We start from the raw sequence: 24,302 nt of genomic DNA, 5'->3' as shown, positions 1-24,302 counted from the left end.
ACTGAAGATTCTAAACATATGTAAGGACATTCTGTACAATTTTCATTAAATTCTCAATATTTTGAAAATAGATACAAAACATCCTTAAATGATGAGAATTCGAAATGAAGGATCTAAATATGTTAGCGAATCTACGTTATTATCTCGAAAGAATTGAAAGTTGCCTGCAAGAAGACAGCGCGCGTTTCTTATTCCGATATAATAACGCTCCCTCTTTTTTTACGTCGCTAATATTGCCGTATAATCTGTCGCCGTTTCGGAATAAATAACCCGCGGGGCGGCTAATAAAATTCGACGCCTGCGAAATTTTGTCGGTCGCGTCGCCCTCGCGCGTCGCCCTCTTACGCGACAGAAGATTCCCGGCGGATGCGTTTCTCTCACGATGGCACGGGATACTGTCTATATAAAGACACATAGCCCGAGTAGGGCAGAAGGCGGCACAGCGTGCACCGCGTCGCTTCATTTGTCTTTATATTAACGTCGCTGTGTAACGCCATAATAGCGTTATGACGACACACAACAGTGTGCCTACATCGCCGCGAAACAACTTTTTCACCCTCTGCATTTCCCCGCATTGGCCCTTTTTCTCGCCTCCTTATAAACGCACCGTCGTTTTACGAGGGACTCTCTGACAGCCGGAACTGCCTCTGATTCCAAATTATTACTCGCAACGTCTACGGAGATGACGTTTTTCGGCAAATTAAGTTTTCCTTATGAAAGGTGCGCGATGATTGTTAAGAAAAGAGAAATTTAAGAGAAATGTATATTTATTTATATTAAGGGAATATATGATATATTATCTAAAATTAAAACTTCTCAAGAATTCTTAATCGAAAATGCATCGGTGAAATTTAAAGACGAAGAAAATAATGACTGTTAATCTTCATGTCATTCTTGAAAGTAGCAATAATAGTGAAATGTTATTTAACAAATCCTGAGAATCATAAAAATAAACTTAATTATCAATATAATATTGAAAGAATAAATAAAATCGTAGGATATGATAATGATAAGAGCGACTTGGAAGAATAGAATAAAATCTCGAATGGTCCCCCTAACGCATGTTAGCGCGATAATTGTGGCGAGAAGTTTCCTAGTGCAAATTCGTGTTGCTCGCGGGCAAACTTTCAAATCCGTAATAGACACAAGAGAGGTGGAACACCGGCTTCTTCTCTTCTCGAGGAGATACGTCGATATATCGATCTAGGTGTACGTATTATCTACAGGTAACTTGGAGCAACGCGGAAAATAAAGTTTTCTGCCGCATGCTCGTATATATAAAATAATACCGATACGTGAGGTCGGTTCCTCTCGTCCCGGAGGCGGTATTGGATGGCGGCTCCCAGGGGGTTAATTTTGTGCCGAAGGGTGGAAAATATTCACGGTTCCTTAAAATCCGACGAGCCTGTCTCTTACGACCTTCCTCTGGGGTGGCGTTACGCCAAACGGTCACTCAAAATACCCCAAAAGGCCCCTCGTACCGTCCATTCTCTGCTCGCCCATGGCGATCGTTTCTTAATCCGCGCTAAACTATTCCAGGATTACATGGGAATAGTTTAGTGAGATACGAAAAATAGACGAAAGTTCCCTTGCTAAATAGAAGGTAACAATTCCGCCTAAATATCACATAATACCTTCCCTGTCACTCGATAGTTTCATTCATCTTTTATTAACGCACTGTCTTTGCTTTGCAGTCCATCCGTTGCACGGTGAACGGCTGCTCCTGCGAGTCCTTCACACCGGGTAAACGTCACCTGCGTTACTGCGAGAACTGTCATCACGGCTGGGTGCCTCACGGTAAGTCCAATCGCCTCTCATTCGAACGAAATTAATCATGGCGCGTATCGCGTTATTGGTAACCAGTATTTCCGATAAATAAAGGAGAGACAAAAAAAACGAGAGAAAAGATTTTCCCGGGGATATTCCGACGCTTGGTGTCGCGTGCGCGCGCGGTTAAACGCAAATTTTCCAACTGTCAGCATACTTCATCCGACGGGCCCTCAGGGACGAAATTCAATTTTCCAACGATGACCACCGCCCATCCCTCGTTGGGCATCGCGCGCCACCCCTTTGTAGAAGACCGTAGCGCGCGCGCGGGTTATCGAATACGACAATATATAAGACGCCGAAATACTTTATGCCCTCGTAAGTTTCCGAATGTACGGAGGAGAATCGAGAGAAAAAGAGGGGGAGGGACGATCTCCGTTTCTCGCAAAGTTCCACGACACCCGGCGAATACACATTCCCGTACGTATGCGCGCACATACATACACACGCGCATACGTCAAACCGCGCTTAAAATTCCGCCTGCTTGACCCGCGATAGATTGGACGCGGCGCGGCATGGAATACATATCAATTTCGGGCTTCCTTCCGCCCGGTCCCGCGGGAACGCGGTTGCATTCTCTCTCTTTTTCTCTCTCCTCCCTTCTCTCGCACCCTCTGCCCATTGTATTACGCTGGAGCGAGAGGTGTCGCGATCTTTCGTGTATCGTTGCTAAAAAGACGCGTGACAATGACAGTTATTCTCGCAGATTTCCGCTCGTCGAAGGGATTGAATTAGAATTATTAACATAATACTGTTATTAGTGTATTAGACTAGAAGCAAAGTGCATAATTATGGAGATATTTGAGTATTCATCGCGGTTGTTTGCAAAATGGAGCTTATGTTTGGAATATTTTTACGAATTAAATGCGCAATTCTTAATCAGCATATTTAAAAGCTCTATTATTTCTATCTCGGAAATAAAAGTATCGGAGAAACATGAAGATTATGTTTCTATTGCTATTTATATTTGTTTCGGACATATTAAGAAAACTATTGATATTTTAAAGTACTCATAGAAATTTTTGTAAACTTATTGCAGTATCTTTTAACGAATGTCGAGCGCAATTGAAAATAATCATTAATACGCATAATGCATGACACTCCATCATTAAGAAAAATCAGCTGATTAACTTATCAGTATCTTATATTTTCACTTCGTGTATCATAAATCAATATACATTCTTATATGTTAAAATTACAAAAGACTAATAATAAGATATTGAAAGATGATTATCGTAATAATTGTAAAACATTTTTAAAAACACGAATATAATTGTTTTTCTTTCGATATAATATCAACAACTTAAATTAAAAATAAACAATTAAAACACAGTCCTCGTTACTCTTTATTTTGAACCGGTTTCGCGGAGAGAAAACGGTACAAAAAAGATTCGTCATTATCGATCCGTAAGTAATTAGGATAACTTATATTTATGCATTATATAAGCGGTAAAAGATTAATCACGTGCAATAACAGAATTATTGTTAAAATCAATGAACATTATGTTTTAAATAATCCACGCAGAAACTAATATCAAATAAAACTAATATTTTTTTAAATACAGTTTTCATCAAAAATCTTCAGTTTGAAAAATGGAGTGTTTATAAATATTTTACATTATTTATTTTAGGGCATTTCATTCAACTTAATTACACTTATCTTAGCAGTACACTTTTTATTTACGTGACCGGATTTAACTTACGTATTTGATTTCGCTTAAGTACCTAACACATGTCAAACTAGGTAGAGCATTGTTAGTAATGCCACCGTAGATGCTTTGTACGAGGCATCGTTGAACGCGCGCCGTGAAACGAAATCACGAGTAGTGCGCTGACAAAGGCCTTTTTAAATTGTAATGAGCTGCCAAAGAGTGAATTATGTGCCGTCCAAGTGCCATCGAGTCCTCGGCGAACCCCATCCTATAAAACTCCGCCATACACGCGTACATATCCCGACATCCCTGTGGCCGCTCTCGGCCACCCCATGTCATGAATATATTTACATTGATCGGCCGTCTCGGCATTTTTCATTTGGCTCGTCGTTGTGTCGGATGGAACCGAAGTGTGTCTATCCCTTCGATACTTTATTTATATCGACAGGACGTGTCTGTCTTTTTGAGGGCCGCGCGCTCGCGCACGTCTCTCCATGCAGTTTTCATCAGAAACTCGCGTATGAGCGATGAACCCGAGCCCGACGCTAATGATCCTTTCGTCCTTGCCCGGAAATCCCCGGAGTTCGACAAGATAGCTTCCTGGACCGCCAGTATTCGCCAGATATGTATCATATATACGTAAACCTCTCGGAATCAAAGTTCGTCACGCTCAAGAGATGTAAGGACCGTTCAAATGAAATATTTATATATATAAAAAGTGCTATGAATCTTCGCTTAGAATATACACTCAATAAATTTGAATAATCGCGTCTCTCTTTATTGGTAAGAGAAATATATTATTTAACATCTAAAAAGATTGTTTGGCACACAAATTATTTTTATCGTGAAAAATCTATTTTTTTTTCAACTTAACTCCGATGAAATCATCGGAAACGATCGAAGAGTAACCTTGCGAGACCATTACACGCGGATTAATCTAAGCCGCGCGTTTTACATTGCGATATATATCCACGACGATGCGAGAACGGATGGCTGGTTTCTTCGTAAAAATTACGGAAAGTAGATGCGTGGATAATGAAGGGTTAAAACGGGCGAGGTACAGTTACGCGATTAAAGCATCGATGTTGAATACGTATATAGAGACCTTCTTTCCGCTGCAGCGTAACCTCGACGATAAGAGGATACGCGCGTACTCTAAATCCCATACGCGCCCTTCCTGATAATATACGGGAGAGCAATTTATAGCGTCTCGGTGAGGCAGAATTTTTTTAAGTCCGCCTCTAATACTTTACGTGCCTGCGCGAACCGATCATCTACGCTCGCCATTCCGATCATCCACAATTTAGCCCAATTAGACATATTTCACTGCACTTCATCGTATGTCTTTTTAGTTTGCACGTAGCGGATATCTATGGTGAAATCGGAATCATAAAGCCGTCGATTGCAGTCGGTAGTTATGATAATAAATTGTAATATATTATTATAGGGTTAAACGGGGTGTAATACGCCACATATTTGTTTAAATTAATATAAAATACACTTATAAACAGATTGTACTGGTAATTGAAAAGTTTACTAATATTAATATTTTTTTATTTAATTGAAGTATTCTAAGATAAGATAAACTTTTTGAAAACACTGAAAAAGGGGGTTTTCTCTCGATCTTCGATGAAAAACGTCTTCGATAACTATAATCAACAAAAATAATTTGTTTTGTTTTAAATTATAAAATATTTATAAGAATAATCGTCGGAAAATTAAACTCGATCGTATGTATGATTATCAATTGCTCGCGATTTATTTAATCTTGCTTGTCATGTGTTCCTGCAAGATTTGTTCGCGTCTTATATCGTAGGAGAATTTTATGGGTCCAGCCGAAAGCTGATGGATAAAATTATCGCTATACAAAATTTCACTGCCGAAAGGAGGAAGTCCTCGAGAAGATCGGCAAGGTCTCTCGACAACGAGAGGAGGAACTATGCAGTTAAGAACGGTGACAGGGTTGAAACGCAACATCTGCGCCTCCATCTGCACCTCTCACGATCGGCAGCTGGCGGAAGGTGAAGGAAAGGGCCCCGTAGGGCCCTCAGAGGAAGACGTCGAACTTTGGCCCGCAAAAGGGATATACGCGCGTCTCGGCGCGTGCACGATAAATCATTAAAAAGGCGTAGCCCGGAGTGACGCGCGCCGCCGTTAATAAACGCGCCACCAAACACTCTCTTTCTTTCTCTCTCTCTCTCTCTCTCTTTCTCTCCCTATCTGTGAATTACGGCGACCATGAACGAGCGGGGGTTATACTCGCCCCCCGTCGCAGTCTTTGTTTCGCATCAGCCTGCGACCGAGCTCTGTACTCGGGCGACGGGGGATGATTTACTCCCCGTTCCGTGAAACACGCACTTGCAATTATTTATCCGAATGCTTATTATAATGATTCAGATTCTGTTTATAACGTGTAACAAGACTGAATGAATCTTTTAATGATGTGTATCTTTATCACGAAAAGTAGATTTTAAAAATTGCCCGAGCAAAAAGGCAGTTTGATTTTAAAATGTGGACAATGTCATTATTATGATTAGCTGAAAATAGCGATTTTTATATTTAATATATAACTAATAAATTTGGTTACAAAATTTTTTTCCGTATAATATAATATTCTATATCGCAATTATAATTTTAAATTTTAATTATTATTTAATAATATAATATTAATATAATATTATCATTTTAAAACGAAAACAGTTATTAATATTCGGTCTGTAACTTTGAACGCAAAGTTTAATATTCCATATTTATGGGCTTCTAGTCTTTGTCTCTAACTCTTTTAAGTAAAAAAATTTTGTTCTAATATACCTTAATTAACAAGTCAGATTTATATTACCATTGTCTTAAACATAATGCGGATACATTTCATTAATGGTTATATGATTCCGTCGCGTACTTTAAGCGGGGATAAAGCCTGGAATATTTTGTCGTGGGGGTGCATTACGTCCCATTAAGAACGTCGAGACGCGTCGCGCCCTTTAGAGCTTAAAACACGGGCCTATTTGTTCTAATATGAAACCGATGCTAATGGCGATATATCATAGCCGTTTCCCTTCCACCCTTCCTTCTCTGCCACCTAGAAAACGTCACCATGAATCACGAGATGCTAATGTACCAATTTATCTCGTCCCGACTTTATTAAGACTTACTTTTTCTCAGCGCGAAGGGAACGAAAGATCGCGGCCATTCACGCTAACTCTCGCTCGTCTCTCGCCGGGGCTTCAATTTATCGATGTATATACAATCGCACACACACATATATGTCCGTAAAAAGAAGATCGATATCGAACGGGCGAGAGAACACGTATAAGCAGCGCCGAGATACGGACTGACAAATTCCCGCGACGGAATACACGCTCGTAAATCATGGTCCGGTTTTGGCGGCCGAAAGAAGGATGACGAGATCGTCCTCCTGGAACTCTTTAAAATTCCTTTCGGGGGTGACGCGTCGGTCCTGCTGCGCCGCATCATTGTCTCATCATCGCCGTGTTCTACGCGCGCGAAAACTCGCTCCTCCACCTAAGGAATCGCTACGCAGATCCATTAACGCTCCGAGTGCCGGAGATAGCTTGCTATTTTGCACGTGGAATGTTCGCCGATATATTTTGCACTTGAGAAACAGACGAAATATCATCCTTTGAAAGTGTTTTCTTAGAATTTATATATTTTATGTTAATAAATATTCATATTTTTTTTTGTTAAACAGCGAATTTTTGTATATATTAAATAACTTCCGGCATTCTAAATATATTAAAAAATTTTTAGATTGTAGGTATTAAGTAAATATGAGAGATAAAATATTTTTTTTCATTAAAGAAAAATTACAGATAATTATATCTAGCAAGAAGATTTATTTTTTATGATTCTTTTTTATAGTAATTTTTTTGATGGATCAATATCCGAACGAGGACGAGTATTCAAATCCTATCAAGTGTTTTTCTGTTTTCCTAGATTTTATAAAATTCCATCGATATATTAAAATGACAACTAGGAAGGAAATAACTCTAACGATACAATGAGTTTCTCCACGCACGAGCGCTATTTATAAGTCGCGCGTTAATAGTTTAGCGGTTAATCCAGATTCTCGTCCGTCGATTATCTCGTCGATAGGTGGGAACACTTGTCGAAGGCGAGCGCAAAGTGCAACGGACGACGGAAATAGCCGCCGGGGTCTGCCATATGGGCGCGATGGGCGCGCGGACCAGAATGTCGCTCGATAAATCCGGCGGGCGTACAGATTTGTCACGCGCGCGAAAATAGACGCGGAACGAGCGAGAGAGCTCGCGGATCGCGGGTGTCGAAGGGCAGGAAGGGGTGGGGGCGGGCGCGGGGGCGCGAGGCACCGATGAACCGCGACGCCAGGGCGCGAGGGGGATGAAGGGAGGCGCGGGGACCGGACGCGGTTGGTGGGCCTCGACGTCGCCGCGTAAACACGGAGGCGCCGCGACGCTTTACGACGCCTCGCTACCTCGGCCGCTGTTTAACTTACGGCCGCGACTTTCTGGCACGCAGGCCATTTTCACACCGCCGGCCGCGTAACGACGACACGCGCGACGTCAGGCCGACGAAACGTCGTCGGAAATTGCAAACACGTTTGCGAACGCGAGACGAAAATCTCGCGTTTCGAATCTCGCTTTCGAACAAATATTTTCTATATAAGGAGACATTTATTATTATTATTTTTTTTTTATTTTTTTTTATTATTTATTATTTATTATTTTTTTTTTATGAAATTCAATGTTTATTAAGAAATTATATACTGTTCCAGCATCCTCGGCATTTTTCAGAGCCCTTCCTTTCATCTTTTAAATAAGTTGTAGATTCTGAAAAGATAGAAGGTTCAGTCTTGCGATAAATTCGTCGAATCATTTTCTTATTTCTCTCTTTAACATTTCTAAATTTTCTGTCAGACAAAGCTTGCTGCATCGATGGGAATAAATAGTATAAGACACTATGTCCGATGAATATGCTAGGCAAAACAACCCAATCATGTTCCAATAATATGCCTTTAGTCAATTTCGCTACATGAGGCCAAGCTTTGTCATGCAAAAATTTAATTGGATGACGACCTTTCCTGTAAAAGGTCGTTTTTTCCAACTCCTCTGGTGCAATTGATGATATCGATCTACAATTGTTATTTCATCGAGTTTGAGTAGTTCATAGTAAATCATACCTGACTATCTTGCTCAGCTTTTTGTGAAATTAATTAAGAAACTTGGCTAGGTTGTTTTGCTCTACTTGATCTATCCACCGGATGTAACGTCTTTAGATTATTTGGTCCCATTGATATAATACAAAAAATTTAAAAATGTTGAAAAAATGAGAAAATGGCTTGATGAATTCATCCCAAGCAAAAATCAGAAAAGTGCTGAGAATGATTATTTTCATTAAATTGTACATATATATAACATGTTAACAAACATTAAATTTCATAAAAAATAGTGACAAACTTATTTATACACTTGATAGATAATGATAACATTTGTGTAACATATATCGATTATTTGTAATCTTCTATATTTAATTTCTCAGATAATATCAACGGAGACACATAAAATCGATTTATAAAACATGCATTTATCTTAATATCATGGTCCAGTAATTTCGATTGACGAGACGAAGAAGTTCGAACTCTCGGTGCGCTAAACCAGGATCAAATTCGAAGGGACAGTCATGTACCTCGTGTTCGACGCGATGTGAAAGGGCACCGTGTCCCATGTATCGTAGATCTGCGCGCGCGGCAATTCTCGAGATTAGGATTAAATATTGATGGCGCCGGCTGATACAGATTAATGTACATTCACCGGGCATCTCGATCTCCTCGATCTAACCAAGCGAGCGTTATTTGTCTCTGGTTCTCCGTCAGGAGAAACGCGAACTCCCTCTTACACCCCGGTCGATTCTAGCCCAGCTTCCATGACGAAAGACGAAGAGGGATCTCTGATTACCACCTCGGACGCGGCACGGATTGTCGGGTCCTCTTATCTGCTCCGTTTCTCTCTTTATCGTGCCAAGCTCCCGTTCTTACCTCGTCCCCCTAACCGTCCTCTCATCCTATCCTACTTCGGTTATGATGAACGGTGTCGCTGGGGGAGGCATTTATCCCGAGATACAACGTCCTGGGGGAATCTATTAGCGTGCCTCGGATAGATGCGAGCTTATTTACTCTCGCGATAACGTCGAATTATCTCGAAGAGCAAAACGTGTTCGAAGATGCTTCCCGGATGTTCCTCGAGATGGAAGATTCGTCATGACGAAAAAACCAAAGACACATATAAAAGATAAAATAATTCTTCCAATGTTAGATTTGTTTTATATATTTATTTTTTATATTTCTTCTCATAATAAAATTATAAAATTTTGATGGCTTGGAACGAACGTAAAGCATCTTTGATAATACTCAGATCGATCTCAGAAAAACCTGTTAATCTACGTAAATCTCCTTTTTTTTCAAACATAATGATATCTCGATAATACTGTTCGCGCATAAACGATCGTGATCGATTAACAAATAAGAGAGAGGAAGCGCCGCGACGAAAAAAAGAGCCGGGCCGATTAAAGAGTGCTGCGTAACGAATATTTTGGCCCTGATCGTTCATTGTAATTAATGGCGCCGGGACAGCCCGCGCCGTGTAATAATCGGTAATTACTCACGGTAATTAAATAATCGCGTTTATCGCGATGGATCGGCTGGGTGGCCCCGAAATATCGACTCACGGAGGACGACGCGTCTCCGACGCGAGACCGATAAATCTCTCTCTTCGGGTTCACTCCCGCCTTGGCTGGCGGCCTGCCCTGAAATTCGAGTGCGCGAGATAATACGCCGTTGAACGAAGACGAGCATCGGAGAGTGCTTTCCGTCTCCTTGTCGCGAGTACTCGGGCAGGCCCTTATTCTTACCTAGACGTCACGTTTGATGCCAAATGTGACTTGGAATCCCATTTGCCTAATCACCGGTTTCGCCAACTTTGTCCGTTGTCAGTTAACTTTATCCTTAGCTTAAATCGATTAACTCTTTCTCTGCAATTAAAATCGGCAAGCGACAAGGGAGCAAGTGAACTGAAACTAAATTAAGCGTTGATGAAATCGTGAGATTTATGATTTTCACAATTCATCGCATCAGTAATATTATATAACTTGGAAAGTATGCAAAGAAATGTTAAAAAAAAAAACAGTCTTGATTTATAAAATATTGATGTCATGTTTTTTTTTCAATTCCTTTGAATAAGAAATGTATTTGTTAATAGTATGTAATATCGTATACTAAACTATATGAATTGCACATATGTATATTTGTTATCACAAGTTTGGAAAATGGATAGACACAACACCTTTCTCGCATCTGGCTCAGTCTAGCGAAACACGGATTAGTCTCCGTGATATCGGAGCAAACAAATGGCGTCATTCTTCCGAGAAACGTTCCACTTAATAACGCGGATAACCCCGACCTCCGTTTTTCATCCGTAAAGACCGTCCGACTGCTCCTTCTTACGCATTTGTCAGCCGCGGTCAGTTTTCGCAAGCGTCGCTGTTCGTGATCAGCCTGTCGAGTAAATTTCCTTTTCGAAGAAAAGTCAAGAAAGTACTCTTTTAAACGAAAAAGTTGAGTCATAATTATTTAGAGAAACAGAGAAAAATTAGCAATCATTTTACATGAAAATTTTACAAAGTATAATCTTCTTTTTTTATCAATTTTGTGTGGGTGTTCATTTTTTTCCGGTAAATGTTTGTGATAATAATTTCACGGGAATCCAAAACCTGGTATAAAGGATGAGGACATCTAGTTAAAAATTTTTCGAATTAAAAAATTCTCAAATCTCAAAAAATTTCAAATCGAAATACTTAGAAATACGCGATTTATTTAGGAGATATTCTCTATTAAAGGCTAAAACTATCATAAACGCTTCTTCATCTCATCATCGCTTCAAGCTCGTTATCGGCATAATTTTTAGTAGCTTCATATTTTTTTAAATGACAAAGTGCGTTGTTAGTGGAGGCGTAGGAGAGAACGAAAAAGACCGATTGTGCGGTTGCCAAGCGGCAGACAGGATTGTGGCGACTATTTGACCGCAAGGGAGGAGAGGAGGATGTGCGGTCAACGGGGTCCCCGTGAGATTAATGTGTCGCCTCCTATCACCGATGATTGACAGCGCCGTGACCGCGACAAAGCGCCGACCCTCCCTCCGCCTCCCTTCTTAACCCTTGCCGTCGCGCCACTTTGTCCCCTCAGTTTGCAACACGGCGACTTCCTCGACGAACGTCGCGTCGCAGAGGTGCAAGATTACTCGGCCGCAACTCGGTCGTGCCTTATTGAAAGTTTACTTTGTTTTTTTAACAGCTTTCATATATATTATCTTTACGATGATTATGTCTGCGCTTCATTATTTTTCGCGAATGGACTTTTTTCCTAAAAAGTCCATCCAAATAGGTACATAATCATAAATACACAAAATTATATTTTTGCCGCGCTCTTTAATACGTAGAGTAAGATAAATGCGTGCGTATTTCTCGACACCGACGTTGTATTTAAATTACGCCGGGAAAATACAAAGCGCCATCGCGATTAAAGCCGTATCCAAGGATCTTCTCATCAACGGAAGAAAAGTTTTGCAAACAGGTAGCATCGCTTTCCATTCGATCCCGCGGGTCTGTCGGCAATTAGCCGGGCGGTCGCGGGGGTAATTAGATGAAGGTTTAATTGCAGGCACTGCCTCGTCGTAGCTCGTAAACGAGAAAAGCTCGCCTGTCTCCGAGGTGCAATTCCCCGCATATTTACATCCCCCGCGGGACGCGAAAGGGATATAAGGCAGGAGAGAAGAGCCCGGGAGCGGTAGCGTTAGGGACGAGAGAAGGCGACGAGGCGGTTCCCCTTTCGAGCGGTTTTACCGTTCCCCCCGGCCGTCTTAAAAGAAAGGGTTAATTAAAAACAACAAAAGCTATCCGCGTCATTAGCGCCCGTTTGTATGCGCCGCATTAACGTTAGCGTCCAGAGCGCTATTTTCGACCTCGACCTTAACGAGGATACGTCGACAATCCCGGAGCATCTGCGGGAAATCGACTCCGGAATGTCGGCGATCGATCGAGCGATGCAAAAGTGACGTTCTGATCTCTCCGAGGGCTTCGAGCCGGTGTTAGTTGCCTACAACGAGTCGCGAATCTACCCGCTTCGGTCCTTCCTGTTTCTGATGAGATTGCACTTCTCTGCGCAGAGAAGCGCAGGAAAGGACGGAAGGGCCTACGCGGAAATGCCGAGTCACGAGCGTTTCAACGTTTCATGAACAAAGTAATTGGACAGAGGACAGTTATCCTTAATTTGTTTATCCAGTCAATTGTAGCAGGCATTATTCCCGTAATGATTTAAAACCAAATAGGACAGTATTGTTGAAATGGGTTTAAAACGTCGATTCAAATCTTGAAATGTTTAAGATAACATATTTCTTTATAATTCTCGATTAATCAAAAATAAAAAATCTAAAAATCTGTATACTTTCAGAAAAAATTTACTATATATGCATATTTAAAAAATGAAACATTAATTTGTATATAATAATTTCCGTAAAATATTAAGTGAGATTAATTGATCACTTTATTTATCAAAATAACAATTTAATAATGCATATTTTATTTACATATTTTTATGATTTATGTACTTAACGTAATAATTAATTGATAATTTTTTAACAATAATAATGATTAATTGATTAATTGAATTTTGAAATTTACTAAAAGTCGTGATTGGATTTTCTTCGTTGCTTAGAATTTCACGTTAAAACGATCCGATATTGCGGCATTCATAATTATATTAAGTCTCGCGAAAATCACACACAGACGGTATCCTTGACGCCAGATTGGAGTCCACGACGGTCGCAGCTAGGAATTTACTAAGATGGATGAGGACGTCGTGTCGGCTTGTGCCGCACTCGGTAACGTGGTTGTAATTAGCAAGAACTTGGAGTGGCCCCCGAGTTCGTTCAAAGTTCCTTCGATCAAGTTCACGTTTATTGTATTTCGACGCTCTCTTATTTCGAGCAGAATTATTTATCATCATTGTATCATTTCACCAGTCGCGATGGATTGCGAAGCGCATATTTCTCCCGGGACATTTCGAAGTATTATTTCAGAAAGGCACAGGGAGATTAATTGAATCGCTCAAAAAACGGGTGTTGTAGGAGATAAATTTTTAGCAATAAAGTAAAAGAAAATGTCTCAATAATAAATCATTAGATATATAAATAAGGCATTAATCAAATAAAATAATAAATAATAAGTGAGATAAATAAGACACATTGATAATGTCATAATAAAACAAAATAGTAAACTGTACAAAATACACATCACTTTGTAATGTAATATAACTGAATATATTAAAGATAGAAAAGAGATATCGCATGCGCTTCTGAGATAAGAGACCGAAGGAAGGTGCTACTGGGGTGATTAAACAAGTACAAATTTACACGCGCTTACTTTGAACCGCGGGCGGATTTATCTTGCGCGATTTTTAGGCAGAATCGTGCAAGTCGACCGTGCAATCGATCAGCGCAGGTCGCAGTCGTATCCATTCGTAACTCTAGCGAGGAGATTTCGCGCAGCAGATAAGCGCGAAACGAAGTGCTGCGAGAAATAAAGCGGGACGCCGTAATTACACGTTTGGAAGTACGCGGCTCTTGCAGATTGACATCAAGCTTTTCGGGCCGCGGCCCCCGCGAGCGTACCGTGCATAAGAAACTTTGTATTAGCGGGCCGAGCGTAATTCTGCGAAACAGCCGCGTTATCAGCAACGACTCCTTAAGCACTGAAAAAGCTATTGCGGCTTTTATCGCGCTCGGATCTGACATTTTCCGCGAGGACGCTCGAACTCTCCTAATTCCCGAGCGCGAGGAGCGCGATATCGATCGCCTCGAACGAAGACGAAGCGTTCGTTCCTTCCCATTTTTTCTCTCTCTCTCTCTCTCTCTTTCTCCTTCTCGCCATATGGGGTGTCTTTCGCTCTGACAATATTTCGCGATAAATAGTCATATCTATTTCACTGGAGGTGACTGCGAGAATCTCCGCCGACATTTATATGTCTTATTCCTCCCGCCCTCGCCTTCGTTTCTCTCGGCCACGACGAGCTCTCTAACCGGAGTTATCTCCCCCGCAAATATATATTAATGCGAGTGATATATCAGCTGGCCCCGCGAGGGACAAAACGTTAAATATTGGATAAGTTGGTCCGCGGTCGGCCCGCCGAGACCGAATCTCGGTGATGGATGGTCCGCTGCTGACTGTCATAACAACTTCGGCGTTGGTACTACTCGCGAGATGTCCACGTTGGAAGATGGAAAGGTCCGTGGATAAAAGTGACTGCCTCTTCGTATCAAGGCGCACCGGGGAACTCTCCGATGATCGGAGAGACCTCGGGATTATTAACTCTCGATCTTGCCACAGCGTGTTCGAATCTTATTCCGACTTGGATTTGCTTTTAACCGTCGAACTTACTTTACGACTTGATTGAACATGGCAAATTATGAACAGAAAATATGTATATATGTATATATGTGTATGTATATATGTGTATATGTATGTGTATTATAGTTCATTTATAATTTATCTTATATAGGAAATATAAATAAATAAGTAAAATTTTGAAATATATACGATTAAAAGCTAAAAGTAAATAAAATTATATAGAAAAATAACAAGTAAATAAATAAATGTATATAGAAATAAATAAGTATATAAATAATATTTGAAATATATGCGGTTAGAGGCAAATAAAAATAAATAAAATTATATAGAAAATGAGAAATATGTATAAATACAATTTTAAGGTATATATTTAAATGTATATCATAAGAAAATAAGACATTTTCATGTAGGAAAAATCTATGCAATCCAAAATACGCGATCAGTCTCGGAAACTGATAATTGGTTGGCCGGTTATTCTGGAATGTTTCAAACAGCCGTTTACCTAAAGGCGGTATTCTATTAGCAGAGAGGCCAAGTAGTGTCACGTCGACGCACGCGTCCCTCGAGGATCAACCCTTTGCCGGTCCCTGCATAATCCACGACCCCGTAGAGACCCAGCGCGAAATTAGAGGCCCCTTTCCAATCCGGCGTCCTCCAGCGCCGAGATGATTTAGGGTAGAATTATCAGGAGGAATCCAATAACGAGGACCGCGGAATATGTACCGCAGTGAATTAAGATCCAGACGCGTCTCTCCCCTCGCTTCGAAGATGCCAAATAATAAGATGCCAACGGTCGTGGAACATAAACACATTCCACTGTAACATATATATAGGGTTGCCAGACGTCCTCCAATGGGGAGGACAGTCCTCCAATTTAGTAAAATTTTTTCTGTTCTCCGGAGGACGCTATTTGTCCTCCAATTTCGACAAATATATTGAAATATATTAAATATATTAAATATAATAATTACGGCTGCAATACTTATTTATTTTAATTCTGCCTATTCGATTTCCTTTTTTTGGGGGGGATTTTAAAATTGTGTCCTCCATTCGGGATTTTCAAATCTGGCAATCCTACATATATATGACTAATCCATTTAAGCCGAAACCAGAATAGCATAAATTATTCGATTAATAGAAAGTTATCTAAAGAATACGATATGTAGTAATATTTATGAAAAGAAGGGAGTAAACTATGTAAAAATGAAGAAAGCTAGTTATATTTATATCACTCCAAATACAAATATTTTTATTGCAAAAGATATAATTGTTATCAATTCGTGTCGTCATTGTCTCGTCTATGCTATTCTAGGTTCTTATAATTTCCCGCAGATATCGACTTCTAACGAAGCGAAAACGCTTTCGAGGAAGAGTTGACGCTGACATCTTACGAAGAACAGATGTGCGCATAAAATATAAGTCGCGAGTGAGCTTGATCGTTAAAGAACTCGATAATGAACGTCGGCGGAATTTGTGTGACGTACACGTGAGGGATAAAGAGAATCGGACGCGTATCTTCTCGCTCGTAGAAAGTCCATCCCGATCCGGGGAAAAGAATTCGGTACATGCAACGGGCGTTCGTGGAAATGATAACGCGATGTCACGAGAAGGGGTTATCGAGCAAAGACAACCGGCCTATGACATCGATCGGTCTGTGTCACTCGATGTAAACCTCATATCGCTTTAACATTAATTATTATTGCCTCTTCGACACTTCTCAAAGTCCGCGAAGAAAACATTATGTCCGTGTTTGTCGCGATAACCACGATAATCCCGCCGTCACATTCATCTCGGTTGCCGGCTGTCATCTCTCGTGTTACGAAAACTAAAAGAAATCAACGTTCGTGACAGATAACGGTATCTGTGTCATCTTGCGACGCACTTGCAGCGAACGCATGTAACGATTGATATGAAACTTTTTTCTGTCCAAGAGCAGCACTAACTTCAAGTATTAGCGGCTAATGTTAGAATTTTAAAAGAATCAATTCAAATCTCGTGAAAAATTACGTGAAAAATACAGTGTTTCTTTTTCATGTTGCACTTGACAATTGTTCACTATATCTGAGGCCATGAAGAAAATATCAAAGATTAAGACATGATGATAATATTATCGTTAAACATATGCATACTTGAAGTGTACGTTTTATCCATATTAATGATTATTTTCAACGTCGAGAAAGTTTCGAAAGAACTCATCTTTCCGCGAGATGTTGATTCGCAGTTCTATTTGTTTCCCCCCAAATATTTTAACGTATCGCGAAAAGAAGACAGCACTTTTCGACCCGGCGATGTATATATTCGCGTCCCGACGTCCGCGAGTAGCACGAGACCGACCCACTTCGTAGCACCTAATATAACCCGCTATTCGATCGCATGCCTCCGGTTTTACGGTGTAAACAGACCGTTGGCGAGGCCCGTCACTCCGCGGATAAACTCGCCTTGACAGAGTGCAGGTCCCCCAGGAAATACTCGACCACGAAAATCCCGCAACTCTCGCCGACGTAAATCCCTTTTTACGAAAGCAAGCGAGGGAAAAAAGTGGAGGATCAATTTTCCTAGGACTGCGTGATCTTTTCCATGACTAACTCTATGGACAACAACTGTCACAATCTTGAGTGGCATTGTTTTATTTAAATGTATACAGTAAATTTTAATAAAAGCGGTAATTATGAAATCGTGCGATAAATTTTTAATTTTTGTTTAATTTACAAAATTATTTACATAATAAATTTTTTATTTTATTAAGAATTAATAAATTATTAAATTAATAAATGAATTGATAAATGAATTGATTAATAAATGAATGAAATTAATAAATGAATTAATAAATTATTTAAATTACTATTTAATATAATATTTATAAAATTTACGGATTATCTAAATTTCTCTTTACGATTATCAGAGCGAAGCTTGATTGGTCTATCGAATAAATCATCACATTTTTTTATGACACTTACACGCACTGAAATTTCTATTTAAAATAGAGAAAGTGTGCGCATTTATCTATTTCTGTCCATTCCGATATACATCATCGCACGAGATGCCAAGTAAAGAGCCACGGACGACGACGATGACGACGACGACGAGGATAGTATGTGCACCGGTTATGAATGGAGGCAGTGTGCGGTCACGTCAATGCGTTAAGCGTGCGTGAGGTTAGTTACGCATCGTTTGCCGACCCCAGGGGTGTTCACTCCCGAGTAACTTACAGCGGAGCGAACGGTGCTGCGGGGGTGCTATCACAACATGGTTCTCCCGTTACCGACCAGTGATCGAAGTCGCGCGGAACGAGACAGGGATGGGAAAGCCACTTTTGTAACGGAATATATACGACACGTCGACATCTGCGCTATTACAAGGATACCGTGAAAGAATTCGCTTTTTCACGGGCGTGAGACGAGAAAGAGGAGAAGGGGAGCGTATCTGAAGGATTAAGGGATGACGCTACTGAAGGATCTTCTTGCTCTTTTTTACGCACATCGAGGCGGCAGTGACAAAAACAAGAGATCGTGTAGCTCGAACCATGTATTACGGATAGGCACGGACAGAGATCCGTTTGTGTTCGCGCTATCGTCGTGCAGTGGCGTACGTCCGTCGAGATATCGGACAAGGGTGCTATCATATTTGTCGTCCGACAACTCAGATATACGTCCAAAGGATGTGGCAAAGAGACGTCTGAAAGGCTCTGTCTAATATTTCAAACATCTGTTAAATGTCTTTATGCTTTCGCTGTTTGACAAAGTTGTTGGACGTGATAATTGGGTGACGTAGGAAATGTACTGTCAATTAATAATGTCAATTAATTTTCCTCAATTTAACTTGAATTTTTTAGCTTTTTTATTCCAGATTAGCTGCATCATAAACAATATGAATGATGAATGATATTTACGATTAATAATTGTGGCCGGTTTTTAAAGCGCGAGTCATTCAAATAATTATGTATTTATATAATTATATATTTATATTAATTATTATAAATGACAAAAGAGACGTTTTATTGTCGACAAAATTTGAATTTTTTGTTTAATTTTTAATCTTTTTTTATAAAAAATCTTATATTTCCCAGCTTAGAAATTTTTGAAAGAATTAATTAGTCAAGAATCATTCTGCAATAATATTCTTGAATGTAACTCGATTCTCCTGATAAATCACGCATTCACCGAAGTCGAGACTACACCAATGTCGGCGGATAATTTCAGAGGAAACGCAGCCATAAGGGGAACGTTGAGTGGTGTACATACATTGTCGAACGTAGTTAATAACTGTCTAGTAACACAGTGGCCACGCTTCTTTCGGAGTGTGCCCGAGTCTTGCATATGTCAGTAATAATTGCCACCGCGTTACAATAATATCGCGTACTTAGGCAATCCGTCTTATGACACATTGCGGCCGCTTTTGTAGGTCGATAATAGTTCTCCGGTCGAATCTATCATACCATAAGTATAAATGTCAAATGATTTCAGTGCAAATTAGGAAGTATAATAGCTTTTATATAAAACAAGTACTCTTACATTTGTAAGGCTATTACTTTGCTTTCGGAAAAATAATGTCATTGAGAGTGAGTTTGATAAAAAGTTTATATTTTTTTTAACAGTTAGAGATAGGGAAAGATATTTCTATTATCAAAATTGTAAGACAATTATAGGGACAAACTATGATTTTAAATAACTTTGAATGCTCTTGATTTTCTTACTATCTACACAAAAAAAGGACATTCTTGTTTTGAGAATATATTTAGTTTTAACATGGAAATCTTGAAATGAGATTATATCGCGTTAATTAAAGAAAAATATAATTGCTTGAATTGCTTACTTGAATGAAGCCATTTTATACAGTTCAATCGAGAAAAATATATTCTTATGATTTAAGATTTAATTTTCTTGAATGGAAAGAAACAATGTTGGATAGAAAATAACATTTTTAAATCAAAGATTATAATTTTCTTAAAGTAGAATTAAATAATTATTTATTCTTAAGGTGACAATATTAAAATAAGACTATAATAATATTGAAATTTAAAATTATTAAATTCTTCTAAGAAGACTATAAATTATTGCGTATATACGAAACAATGAACGCGTTAGTTTAAGTATATAAGTTTTGATTTGACACTTCTTTTTTTTCTGTGTACAATTTTAACAAGTGTCTTCCCTTATCTCTAACCGTTTCCGAGCAGTATAATGAACTTTTTATCAGACTTACTCTGTATATTATGATAGAAATATTACTTCATTAGTAGTAATAAAAAAATGTCACACTTTTTCATACTTTTCATATCTGACAGAGTATCAATGTCCCAACAATTTCGCCGAGGAGAAATCGATTCGAAATCGTTCATCGGGTTGCATTTGTAACGTATCATGCTAATTCAGCGATACGCCGTGTATCAATATCATCGCGCGCGAGATGAAAGCCTTAATACGCGTCCGCAATCTGTGCGACTGTCTTTGATTCGCTCAATTTACCGCCGGATACATGCGATCCGTTGCGAACGGCGGACAGCATGTGCTGGCGGGAGATAAGAGAAATTATCGTTAAAAACACGCCAGCGTGTCCGCTGTCGGCGCGGCTCGTCTCCCTCTTTCGTCCTGCATCGGGAGGGCAGACTCTCCTCCATAAGCGGCCGCACTTAGGTTTTTGCCGGCCGGACGAATCTCCGGCCGAATCGAGAAAAAAGCATCCGCGATCGCGCCGACCCGGGAACGACAACGACGGGGGTGACCCGGGTCGGCGGGATCCATTATCTCGCCCGCGTCTCTCGCTCTAACGAGGTCTCCCGCGCGAAATTAATGAAACGCAGGAGGGCCGTGGCGGGCACGAACGCGCGCGCGTGGATAAGTTATTATTAATGAGCCCGGCCTCGCGCGGCCATTTCTGCCCGGCGGTGAATGAAACGCGTCGCGGGACTACATGAGTGATTTCACTACTTCGCTTGCTTTTTGCGGCGCGACGAGGCGCGCTAACGAGAATCACCAGCGTGCCTCTCGCTGGTGATACGAAGTTCATCAGAGGAAGTCTCTCTGAATTCTTCTTCATTCTGTTAGCAGAGCTCCTCGGGCGTTATTCTTCTTAAATTTGAGAAAACGAGACATTTTTTTTCGATCCCACATGAAATTCAATAAAAAAGATAGTCGCTGAATTTTTTTAATTTTATTACAAGAGAGGGATACTAGATTTCCAATTTTTTAGATTTAAATTTCTTCCTCTTTCGACTGTCGAGATTCGGAAATATAATTGAAGGAAAAATATTTGGAGCGATGTGTCTGAATGAAAATGCGAGGGTAAGACGTGAGATAATTCGTGTATAGAGAGAGAGAAAGAGTAACGATAGAACTGAGGAGGTGAGACAGGGAGGATAAGACTGCCCGGTCCCAGTCCATTATTTCGCGGCGGAGAAAAATAAAACCAGCCGCACATAATCCTTCGGTAATCCCGAATACGTTCGGGGCGCCAAGGGCGAATTACTTTAGTTCGCAACTTCGTCCGATAATCACGGCGGTGGCCCACCTACCCGTCCTAACCAACCCCCTTTTCCTCTCGTCCTTCTCTCTCTCTCTCTCTCTCACACATACACACACACACACAACTCGTTCTACCTCCTTCGCGAGGCATAAAAACGGGCGTTCCATAATTGATTTTGTTCTTCGGAAGTTGGCATGCGCGGCCCCCGACAACGCATGTCGGGGGCCGCGGCGGCGGTAACGCGAAACTTGCGAAAAGCCTCGGCGCTGCCGCCGCCGTGCTCGAGTGGGTCTCGAAGCCGTTAAAAGTTTTGTAACGATCCCTCGCGGAAATTCCCGATCGGCCGACCGTCCGCGAACTTCCAGCTCTCACCCGACAATGGGAGAACTAAGGGGGCGAGGAGGGGGAGGGCTAAGGAGGAAGAGAAGAGAGAAACTCTCGAACGGGCAGGAACCCGGGGAGGGGGCAGGCTAAAGACTCCGACCGCCCTTGTTCGCGTCGCTCGCACTTCCGGTTCTGAGTTTGCGTTGCAGGGGGGTGGAAATTGCCACGATGAGAACGACACTCAAGCGAAGATAACGGATAATAATAATTAAACACGAGCGAAACTGTACGTGAGAGATGTTGATGGTTGGATTCTCATCGGTTGCCATGTTTCTTTAGCGCACGTTACCTTCTGTGCCACTTAACGCTGAAAATTTGCAATATTTTTAGAGAAGAATCATTGCGATATATTATTTCGCTCGCATCAAAATATGTAAAGTTAGAAGAGGAAATATAGTAATTGGACTTCGAGGGGAAACTCTGCTTTCAACAAGTTTTTAATTGAAAATTTTTTCCACCCTCGCGTCCCATTCCTCAGAAAGAGAATTTTTACTGATTTTACACTTTTTTTAAATTGATTTTTTTATATCTCTTTTTTTTAAATAAATAAAGTAACGTTACTCATTGACAATTGCTTGGTCGGACTTGACTTTTTACTTTTCAAGTACTTATGGTTTACCTATGTCAAATCTACATTTTAGGAGGCAGTATATATGCGACCGCACGCATTAATAATAACGAACGTCTGAAATTTAACGTCGTATCCGCAGAAACTTTCGAACTGCTTAACCTCGCGGTGAAGGGGTTAACGATCTTACATCACCGTCTTCCTATTCGGGCGAATTTTCACTCGCATACTTTTCACGTCGACGTAAACAGTGCGGTGCATCGGTGTGCTCACGTTGCGTCTCGATGTTCGTGGTGGTCTGTACGCCGGTCTGATGTATGGCGACAGAACTGGCAATTATTATAGGTGTATTACCGCGGTAAGCGTGCGTGGCCGTCATTGGAATTACCATATACTGTTATTTCGAATCCGCTTTTACAGTCGCCTCTAATGACAGTGGCGTTATATCTTCCCTCGACCCTTCTCCAGCGGAGTCCTTCGCCAACGACCATCAATCTGGCGGAAGGTAACCCGGCCTCCTTCGGCAACGACCACGCAGTAAACGTGTATCTAATCTGTCGGTGTGTTTTAATCTATTATATAATTATAAGATTAGCTTTAGCAGTAATTTTTTTTTCTTTCGCCGACATTTTGCAAATGCATTTATCTCTGCAAGTTTTAATCTTCGATTTTGAGAACTTTTAATAAAAGAGAGAGCCTTGCATTAAAACTTATTTTATCGAAAATCTTGAGATTAAGCGGAAAACAACTTTAATATTTATTGCAATGAAATCTAGTTTGCTATAACTTGCTTTTCGAAATTTATTAAATTTATTAAATTATTCCAATTAATCTGGATTGTCAATTTTGGACAAAGAAAAATTTCAAACCCGAAAGTACTCAAAAAAAATAACTTTATTATATTTCCATAAGACTTTTTTATACAATTATCTATAAAAAGCAATGATAAGTAGCGGAACGTTACGCAGGACGAGTAACTTCACGATATTATCTTACTGAACTCATTGCCGAAGATGCAGCACGAGGAGAAAATCGCGCCGTTGAGCGGCATAAGGCATTAATACTGCAGTTAACGCGGCTTTCACACCGGGGATTTCTTTTTCGTATCCCGAGATAGACGACGACGAGGCTGGATCGCCACGAGGTGGACGAGTCAGACACGGTCGGTCTCTCGAAGTAGGACTCGAGCGGACAACCGCTTGGCGTTTCAAAGCCGACAGTCCACCTCGTATAAATCATCCTAATAACCGTGCGGTTCCACCTGCGGACTCGCTAAAACGCATATACGTATTATACATACATATATGCATATACATATATATATATAATACATATACGCGAGTACGCGCGAGCGTACATTTCGTTTGCCCCGCGCGAATATCGCATGCATTATTCAGAGAGCCGGAGACTGGCTGCAACCATCGCGCGAGACCGGCTTTGCATAAGCGCTGACGAGGAAAACCGCGTGCGCGGATATAGGCGATTCTCGATTTGTATTCATCGATAACCATCGAGGCAAAAGCGTTATAATTGCTCCCGGGCTCGATCTTTTTCTTTCCTTTTTTTTCTGAGGTTTTTCCTAATGCGGCGTGGCGCCTCCTTCGTCCGTACATTAATCTTGATGGCATGATATTGATGCCGAGATGTATCCAATTTCTTTAAAATTAGGATTGCTACTTTCGACAATTTCGAAGATTCGAAGAAAGGAAGAATTTAGCTTCAAAGATATTTTAGCTTGGAAGTTCCGAATTTTTTCGAAACTGTCAAAATTAACAGCCTTTTTCAAAATCAACTGAATTGACAGGAATTGATCTTAAAAATGCAAGGGAAAAATTGTATTTCTTTCTTCGATTTATCGTCTCATGAGCGATCAATCAAACGTTATTATAACACATCGCCGCACAGCTTATTAAGGATGTTTTGTATGTACAATCCCAGCAAAAAGTAGCTGAAAATCA

General features: G+C 40.5%; 1 protein-coding gene across 3 annotated transcripts in view; it reads left to right on the top strand.

Moving 5' to 3' along the window:
* Positions 1 to 24,302, top strand: part of LOC105252294 — a 250,072-nt gene that overhangs the window by 88,358 nt on the left and 137,412 nt on the right. For all 3 annotated transcript variants that reach the window (XM_025414081.1, XM_025414080.1, XM_025414082.1), the window contains exon 3: positions 1,695 to 1,797. In XM_025414081.1, the coding sequence (XP_025269866.1) occupies positions 1,695 to 1,797 (103 nt within the window). The remainder of the gene's footprint in view (positions 1 to 1,694; positions 1,798 to 24,302) is intronic.

This window comes from Camponotus floridanus, unplaced genomic scaffold, assembly GCF_003227725.1.
Source record: "Camponotus floridanus strain SB8 unplaced genomic scaffold, Cflo_v7.5 scaffold76, whole genome shotgun sequence".
Classification (NCBI taxonomy): domain Eukaryota; kingdom Metazoa; phylum Arthropoda; class Insecta; order Hymenoptera; family Formicidae; genus Camponotus; species Camponotus floridanus.
This window is presented reverse-complemented; position numbering and strand designations above follow the sequence as displayed.